At 28.1% G+C, this 9,940-nt stretch overlaps 1 protein-coding gene across 4 annotated transcripts; it reads left to right on the forward strand.

The window, feature by feature from the left end:
* Positions 1-198: 198 nt before the first annotated feature.
* On the forward strand, positions 199-9,681 carry LOC117180261 (myb-like protein X). 4 transcript variants are annotated; one of them, XM_033372666.1, is made up of 6 exons: positions 199-240; positions 874-1,160; positions 4,599-4,707; positions 4,782-5,132; positions 5,215-5,527; positions 9,106-9,681. In XM_033372666.1, exons 2-6 carry the CDS (start codon positions 892-894, stop codon positions 9,549-9,551), a joined length of 1,488 nt encoding a protein of 495 aa, XP_033228557.1. In that variant the 5' UTR covers positions 199-240; positions 874-891; the 3' UTR covers positions 9,552-9,681. The 4 variants fall into 4 exon arrangements, with proteins under 4 accessions (XP_033228557.1, XP_033228554.1, XP_033228555.1 ...); XM_033372663.1 differs by lacking the exon at positions 199-240 and adding an exon at positions 266-798; XM_033372664.1 differs by lacking the exon at positions 199-240 and adding an exon at positions 266-619.
* Positions 9,682-9,940: the final 259 nt, after the last annotated feature.

Genomic DNA, 9,940 nt, shown 5'->3' on the forward strand with positions numbered 1-9,940 from the left:
TTTATCAATCTATCGGACTTAATAAGAGACGATCTTTTCTCGCAAAAAAAATTTAATATTTGTTATTAAAAAAAAATGAAATTAAATTATTAAAAGAAGCTTTTAAAATAACTAAATTTGATGAAAACGAAAGAAAAAAAATTTTTTTGCCAAGAAATAACAAACTTAATATGCAGGATGTAAAGTTGCGCGGGTCGAAGAGGGGTTCACTTGTCTACTGCGTCACGGCATAAAATCGGAGTAAGTTGTTTCCTACATTTCTTTTAATATTAATAACTCAAAGTATTCGCTCAACTTTCTTTTCAAGTTTCTTGGGATGTTTTGACACTGGGAAAAACTAAAATGATACGGAAACCAGAAATCGCTCCCCATGTGACTCATCCGTCTCCCGAGAAAATCACGTTTTGTTCACGGGCAACAGCTTTTTAACCATATTGGCTTCTGCAACGCCAATCAAAACGAAACATAACCTCAAAAACATGAATGAATCAATTACATCAAAATTGAATCAATCCGTAAATAATTATTTTTAAATCTGCTTGAATTGGTTTAAAAATCTTCTCAAAACAAAATGAATATCTTAAAATGATGTGTCAAAAGAGAGACCATCTTAACCTAAGTAAAGATCATAGAGTAAAAAATTTCAAATATCCCTTTATTCCTTATCTTAACAAAAACACGGTTTTATTTGTATACATACTAACGTAACTTTTTTATGAATGATAATATGTACATATGACTTATGACAATGTGAATGAGATGTAGGTTATTTGAGAAGATCTGGCTATATCATTATGGGTACTACTATTATCTTTTTAGGATTATAGTTCTTTTTTAAACAAAATATTCATATTTTTTACTTTCTTTCGACAGCTCTGAAATTGAGTGATAATGGATATCAGTGCAACAGACGATGAGGACGTGTCTTTTCACCTTGGGGAAATGTTCGATAGTTATGAAGACCTCGAACAGAAATTGGAAAGATTTTCAAAGCAAAGTCTTGTACATTATTGGCGAAGAGACAGTCGGACTGTAAATGGAGCTCACATGAAAACTGCTCGACCTATCAGTGCCCGATTGAAATATTATTCTGTGAAGTATGCTTGCATTTATGGAGGTCAAAAGTTCCTTCCTCGAGGAGCCGGAAGGAGACAATCTCAGTGAGTTTTTATTTCAGGATGCTCAGTGCACAGTCTTTTCCCTAATTCCCCTGCGGTTCCCTTTTTTAAAATTTCCTCTTTTCCCTTTCTATTTAAATATACGACATTTGAAAATGTAATAATATAATATAATAATAAAATAATATATAATATTTTAAGGTTCTTTAGCTTAAATTTGAATAACTATTGTGATTATATCAGGCACATTATAACACTAGATTAACAACTGTTTCCAATGACATTTTTCGATTGAACACAAATTTAATCAATTCTAGAATTCAAAATGTTTGCACAAACTACCATAAACTATCTTTTAATTTAGGCACTGCCTTTAGTTCATAGATTTTAAATATTCTCTTTTTCATTAATGAAGAAAAGGTTTTCTTTAAAAACAAAATAAAACCAAAGTTTTTTATTTTTTCATTTTTTCATTAAAACGAGATTTAAAATTGTTTTATCCTCCAGGGTTAAATTTGAAAATATTCATAGTTAAGTCACTTAGTTTTTTTTGTACCTATATAATTTTTCAAAACAAAAATGGTGTTTTTAGTGCTTAAACAATTTCAAATTGCAAGCGTTAGAAATTATACAATGTTGATTTTGTAACATTAGACCATTTCTAGAAGTTTTAAATTCAACATGTTCTGAACTATCAATTGTGAATGTAAATTTTACAAGTATAAACAAATTTTAATTGCAGATTTTAAAAATACTTCTGTTCAAAATTTAACAATAAGTCACTAACAATATTTATGGAGTATAAAATAATGGCATTCACGAAAATATTGAAATTACGAAAGTATCTTAAGAATTTTCAGACATATTTTACTAACTAGAGAAATACTCATTGTTTAAGTTATTTAACTTATTTCAAAATTTTTTAGAACTTTTAATGTTAGAAAATAAAAACCAGGGGCGTGAGGGCACGATTTGCGCATGCGCATTTTCTTTCGACGATTTTTTAAAAGAAATTTCATTCAATTTATTTTCATGGAATTTCAAATGATTTCTAAATATTTAAAAGAGTTTTTTTTACAATCTCAAGGTATTTTAAGGGGCTATAACGAATTTCTAGCGAACTTTAGCGAATAAAATATATTCTGTTTGAAGGGATTTCTATGGATTTCAAAAATTGCAAGAGATATGATGACACGAAAAAGTTTTGAAGGATTAATGTGTTTTTAACATTATTTAAAAAAAACAGGGACTATTTAAAAATTTTATTTTAAGGGATTTCTACATTTTTTATTCATTTCCAGGGATATGAAGAACGTAAAAAATTGAAAAGCCTCTAATTTATTTCAAAACATTCCAAAGAATTTCGCTTCAAGTGATTTATAATTATTTTATTGGCTTTTTACGATTTCAATGGATTTTAACGAATTTCGAGAGAACTTAAGAAATAAAATAAATTTGATTTCGAGGGATTTCAAAGGATCTCAATAACTTTATGAAATATGAAAGACATGAAAAGGTGTCAAAGGATTGATAAAAGATTTCGTTTCAAAAAATGTTAGAACACTTAATATTTAAAAATGTGTTGTAATGAATTTTTAAATACTTTATTTTTCTAGTATTAAAAAAAAGAAAGGTAACACGCGCATCACGCACATCCATTGTATTTCGAAGGCATTGTTTAAAAATGAATTTAATTTAAATCCAAGAAATTTCAAATGATTTATACTAATTGCAATCACTTTTTACCATTGCAAGGAACTTTAACGAATTTCTAGAGAACTTATAATTTAATTTCTTTTTTTTTTCTGATTTCAAAAGATTTTAACGCATTTCTAGATAACTTTGGATAATAAATTAAATTTTACTTCTAGAGATTTCTACGGAGTAATTATAAAATATTTTTAAAAATGTCAAGACAGTTTGCCTCAAAAAGTTTTAGAACTCATGAAATTAACAAATTTGATTTTACGGATTTTTAAATACTTTATGCTTTAATATTAAGAAATGAAAATCCAGGGACGTGAGCGCGATTTGCGCGCGTGCATTTAGTGCCAGTGTAAAATATTTTAGGCACTCAAACTTAAACTATTTTGATTCTGATTTTGAGAGCATTGAAGAGTTTTGTTTCAAAATTTAAATTCAAAACAGAAATTACAATAACAATAAAATAACCAGCCTTGGATATAAATATTTAAATATACTTATAAGTATTACAATTTAATTATTAATGAAGCAATTTTTAAAAGAGGAAATATTCTTAATTATGAGAAAGATTGAAAACATATAAAAATGGTTTATTTAACATATTTTGTTTTGTCGGGCTTTTTTTATCGCTTTGAATGGACTTTCAACGACCTAAGTATATGAAATTAAAAAGTACAATTTTCGATCTGATTTTGGCGAACAATTTTGTTATTAAACGTTTTATTATACCTTGTGTCGTTTTTTGCACTAAGATAATTTGTTTATTTTTAAGGTTAATTTACACGATTAAAACAAAAACTACTACTCCTATCAAAAAATCGTTCAAAGTAAATTCGTAGATATAATTTTGACAAACAATTTTCTTAAAAACTACACGTCCTATAAAAAAATAATTTATAACAAATTTGTGTATTTTTAGTTAACAAGTTTTTTCTGGTCATTTTTTTCCTTGTGTCGTTTTTCAACAAAATTTAACTTTTTAATCTTATTTTTTACGAATAAAACAAAAACTACGCATGTTATCAAAAAATTATATATAACAAATTTGTCGATCTTTATTTGTTGAACAACTTCTGTCTGCTCATTTTTTTCGTATGTTGGATCTTTTTTCAAAAAACTTTTTTTTTTTAATTTTTACAACTATTTTAATGGCTAAAACAAAAACTGCACGTCCTATCAAAAAATGATTAAAACCTATTTTTGTCTATGCATTTTTTCTTATTTTGCCTGAAAATCGAATTTTTATTTTTAATAACATTTTTTTTTACTAGAAAATGGAATCAATAATTTTTTAAGAATAATTTTCGATGGATAAAAACAGAACTGTGGACAAAAATGGCTGCTTAACGAACTCGTCCTTTATTTTCAGGCCTTAAAACAATGTGCCAGAAGGCAATTCAATCGGTTAATTACTTTGCAAGTTATCATATTTACAGATTACAATGACCGAGGTAAAATCCATTTTTCTCAATAAGTGGGTCAAAAAACGTCGAGATTTGATGAAATTGGCGAGATTGAATTTTAAAATAAAACCAATACCTTCATTATGAAATGAGAGTATAAAAATAAAATCTTCAATGGCATAAATCATTAAAAAATCATTAGGCATTAATTAAAAATTATTACAATTTCTTATAAAATATTATTTCTTTTGATGTCAATTTAAAAATGAATTGTTCATCTTTCCCTTATTATTCCCTTTTATCGTGAAAAATTACTATTTTGTTTACTTTTAAAACTTCGAATTTCATGCAATTTGATTTACATTTTGTTTAGATCTATAAGGACCAACTGTCCGGCTCATATAATGCTAAGAGCTTCAAAAGACGGGACAAAATTAGAAGTGACGAGTGTAAATAACGAACATAATCACGAGATTTCAGAGGTATTTGCATAGTTAATTGTTATCTCATATATTCATTCAATATACTTATGAACTTTGTTTCTTAAAATTGACAGGAGTTATTCAAGAATCTTCCCCAGGAACGAAAACTTTGCGGAGAAATTAGACAAGAGGTTCAAGATCTCATGCAACTTCACATCGACAGAAAACGATTAAAGGAATACGTCAGATTGCGAACCAATAAAATTCTGCGCTCCAAGGATTTATTCAACATCGCGGCAGCGAACAAACACAAAAAGGAAATCACTCCCGAGAGGGCTTATCAGCTTTTTAAAAAGATACATGACATTGAGAAGATGCAGAGTAAGGAAAGCGGGAGGAAAATTTTTTTGGAATCAGAAGAAGACATGGTGCAAACTATAAAGAGGATGAAGTCAGAGCATGAAGCTGCTAGTTGGGTCCAAGATGTGCGATTCCTTCAAAAATGATTACATGATTTATATCATAGTTTAAATGATTGTATATTTTCTTTTCTTTTTTTTATTACAGAATTTGTCGACAGAATTGGATGCTAGTGAAGGAAACGACGGTGATGACTCTTACGGCGATCCTCTGATGCAAGAAGAGTCTGTTGATGAAATGAGCAATGCAGAAGGTCAACTAGTTAGTGTCAGAAGAAGTTCTGATTTAATAAGCGTTAATGGAGAAATAGTCGGGGAGTTGGTGATGGAAGACGGCGATCCTTCGGTTATAGTCGAGTCGATTGTGAATGCGGATGAATCTGTTTTTGTTGATGAGAGAGAATTCAATACGTATCACTTGGCTTCTAGTGTACGCGACAGTCAGTCTCCAACTCAAGAAGGTACACAATTTAAAGTAAAACAATGAAACTTTGAATTTAAGCATTTTTGAAGTTTCTGATTTTGAATCTAATGCTAAAATTACCAAATTTAATCATTACAAATTTTTGTCAAAATTGAATGAAACTTCGTATTTATAATTTCTCAAGATTTCTGATTGTGAGTTTGAAGTCAGAAATAAAAAAATCCAATACAAAAGATCTAATATGGCGGTTAAAAATGATAAATTGTTGTTCAGCCAGGGTGACCGCTCTTATAGAAAAAAAATTCAAAGTTTTTTCCCGGCTATCACACAATTTTCACAGTCATTGGTAAAAAGTTTGAACTCTTACTGCTGAATTTTTTGTATTTCAAGTAATCAAACTGAACTGCAAATAAAGCATTCAAAATGTAATTTGTGAATTTTAAACTTGATAATTGAAACTTAAACAATTTTTTCTTCAAATTTGTTTTATTCAAACACTCAATAATCTAAAAGTATAAAATGGAAGCTTTGAACTCTCTTCAAGTGAACAATTTTAATTTTAAACTTCTATTAATTAAACAGTTCAAAATTTTCTGATTACAAAAAGTAAACAAAGTGTCTAGATACACAGGAAATATTTTTTCTACGCTCACCGATTTTCGGCGAACCTAGAAACGCGAAATATAAATTCATGTTATCATTTTTTAATGGTCTTAATTAAAAAATAAATCAATAAATTTATTAATGCTCAAGATTATATGATTTTAAGCTGCTTTTAAAATTGTAACGTTCAAAGTTTAAATTTCTTGGTACGACTGAAAAATCCTGAAAAATAAAATTGCCGGCATTATGAAATATCCGACAATATGAAATTTCCAATGCAGGAAAATGTTCGAATCTAAGCAGTTAAAAAAATTGTTTTAATAATAAATAATTAAGTAACAAATATGTTTAACTGATTCTATTTAAAATCAAGCAGTGAGGTCTGTATGAGGTCAGAATATTTTGACATGAAAGTATGGTATTCTACACTAAAAATGAAGGAACACGTGTTTTACCATTTGGCTAAAAAAATTGGTTTTGAGGAATGGTGAGCTGTTGCAAATAATCTTAAAATTTCATAAAAAATTCCAAAATATTTTTCAGAAGGATGCAGTTTTTTACCAAATATACATATTTGATTGGGTTTTCTTTTATGTAGTGAAGAATTCTCAGCTCTATCGAATGATTTGAGAAAAATATCAAAATGTTCAAAATTGAGAAAATGGTGGCGGTTTTTCTGAAAATTTTGAAAATGGATTATCTTGGAAAAGCCACCTTTATAAATTTTGTTATGGATTGTCGATAATATGGAGCTTTTTCGAAAACAAATTGTTAATTTTTTAAATACTACCGAAGAAAGGATTACATTTCAAGGAAAAAGTTACATGAATTTCCTTCAAAGATGCCTCTTTCACTTTTCTAGTATATGGCACAACAGCAATTTATATACTTATAAAAAAAACGAAACACCGATAAAAATTTAAAAATTACTTGAACGAAAGGATGTAATGGATCCGGATCGAGTTAATCATGATTGAGTATATAATTATATATATTTATGTGGTTCCATATATTACAGAAGCGAAAAAGGCTTTTTTAAAGAAATTCATTTCTAAACCATTTTTTTCCCTTGATATTTAATCCTTTCTTGGGTAGTTTTTGAAAATATCAATAATTTCGACTTTTTTCGAAAAAGGTTTTTTTTCAATTAGAATAAATTGTTTACCAAAACCCAAATTGGGAAAATATATACTCAATCCATATTATCGACAATCCACAAGAAAAATTCAAAGGTGGCCTGTTCGAGAAAATCCATTTTCAAAATTTTTAGAAAAACTGTTGCTATTTTCTCAATTTGGAAAATTTGGATATATTTCTCAGAACATTCGATAGAACTTAGAATTCCTCATCGCATGAAAGAAGAACCAACCGAATATGCATATTTGGTAAAAAAACTGTATCATTTTAAAAAATATTTTGGCAGTTTTATGAAATTGTAAGGTTATTTTCAACAGCGCACCATTCCTAAAAAAAATGTCAGCCAAACAGTGAAACACGTGTTCTTCATTGCATTATTTGGAATGGAATCAGTCTTTTATCAAATAAAAGTATTTTATTTTATTATTCAACAATTGCTTAATTGATTAGATTCGGGAATATGATAATTCGCGAATTTTCCTTTGATCGGAAATTTTACACTGTCGGATATTTTATAATTTCCACAATTTTATTTGTGGAAATATTTATTGTCGGGAATTTTCTAATTTGGTTATATCATAAACTGACGAAGATTGTATTACTCAGGAATTTTTAATTGCCAGCAATTTCTAATTTTGGAAATATTATTTTTTGAATATTTTTTTTTCTTTTGGTAGAAATTTAATCTTTTTCGATTGAAAATAATTGATCTTTGGTAGAAACATGAACTATTTTGTTAAAAATTATTTTTTTCTTATGAAAAAAATTAATTTTGATAACCGAAATTTTAGTTATTCCATTTTTGCTTCAAACTGGATATTTTTAGTTAGCATTTAAATTTCTTGGGTAGAAATTCATTTTTTTCTTGAAAATTCGTTTTTTTTTCATTCGTAATAAGTTTTTTAAAACTAAAACACCTCTTTATATTATTTTCGTTTGAAAAATGATCTTTTTTTAGTTGTAAATTCATGCAATTTGTCTCCAAATTCGTATATTTGTTTTGAAAATTATTTTTTTTTATGTACAAATTTAAATTTTTTGGTTAATAATGCAACTCTTTGAATAAAAATTATCAGATTTTACCTTGAGAATTCATCTTTTTTTTTTTGAAAATTTTACTACTTGTTTGAAAATTAGACTACTTTGTTAAAAAATGATTTTATTTTAATTGAAAATTCATCTCTGGTGTTAAATGTAACCATTTTAAATAAGCATTTCGTAACGTTCAAATTGAATTATTGTTTAATTTTTAACAGATTAAGAACCATGCAATACTGGAACTACAGTTCAATTTAAATAATCATTATTCATTTAATTAATTTATATTTACCGTTGATTAACTCAAAGATTATTTTATCAACATTTTTTCACTTTAAATGCTTTTAAGTGTTAATTGTTAAAGTCTTCTTCTGAGTTAACAAATGAACTTAACCATTAAAAGCGTTGAACTCAAACTTATCTTAAATTCCATTATATCAATTAAGACGAAATTTGTGATATTTCAAGTCATTGGATAGATTTTTCTTCTAAAAATGTGCAAAATTTCCGGTAAAAAGAATCACTGTCGATAATTAAAAATTTTCGTTTCAAGTGCATGATACTAAATACGTAGGGATTTTCAAGATTGCTGATTATGAATAAGTCAAAATTACAATAGATGTCTTAAATTTGCAATTATTCTTTAAAACCCGGTATTTTGTCCTACTGTTTTTTTCCGATCGAATATTAACCGTATTTTGAAATTTCGTGACAATTTTGTAAATTTGTTTTTATTGTCATCTGAATAATTAGGAATTTTTACAATAGGTTTTCAAATAAAAGCTGCTGGCAAAAGTAAGTAAAGGCTAGTTAGAATAATCATTGCATTTTTTCTAGTGTTGTCTCCAATTATGCCATCCGACGAGGGCAAAATAAAAGAAGGAAACTCGTCTCGTCCCCTGGAAAAGGTCATGTCAATCCATTCGTCACCTGAACGTAAATCGCCCATTCCAAACGAGGAGTCAGGGAAAATATGGTTGATGAAAGAAGAAGGCAAAATAGATTCGGAAGTAGATAGTAATGCAGAAAGTGAGACGAATAGAGTGAAATCTAGGGAAAATAAAGCCGAGAATGATAACCAGGATATCGTTATTTCTGAAGATGAGGGACACCAGTTGCTGAACGAACAGTTGGCGGTCCTCAAAGCTGAGCAGGAAAAACTTTTTCATGAGACTGAAATGTTGAAATTGAAGAAGGAAAAACTGAGGCTGGAAATCAAACTCTTGCAGTCGAAAGTAATGGAAGAGAGTAATGATGTTTCTCATTATATTTTCGTGCCTTAAGTGAGTTGTAGTCTTTAGTTATTATACTTTGATAGAACTTGAGTTTATGAAAATATGTGTAAATTTCGAATTGTAGACGCACAAGCGTAAAAATCGTTACTTCGGGGTGACGATTTTAATGGGGTTGACTTTTGTGAAATTATTTATTGATGAATATTTTGCGATTTCTAAAATAACGAAGGCTTCTTTTTGTTGTCGAGCTACGATTTCCTTGTTATGAGAATCTGATTTTGATTAATGGAGTGATTCATATAAGAATTTAATCTTTAAATCGACGCCTCTCAGAATGATTAATTATATTCCAACTTTGTTAAAACATATTATAAAAGTTTGTATGTTTCAATAACGAGATGTTCAATTCGAAAGCGAATCGAACAAACTTCAGTAAA

This window comes from Belonocnema kinseyi, chromosome 9, assembly GCF_010883055.1.
Source record: "Belonocnema kinseyi isolate 2016_QV_RU_SX_M_011 chromosome 9, B_treatae_v1, whole genome shotgun sequence".
Lineage (NCBI taxonomy): Eukaryota > Metazoa > Arthropoda > Insecta > Hymenoptera > Cynipidae > Belonocnema > Belonocnema kinseyi.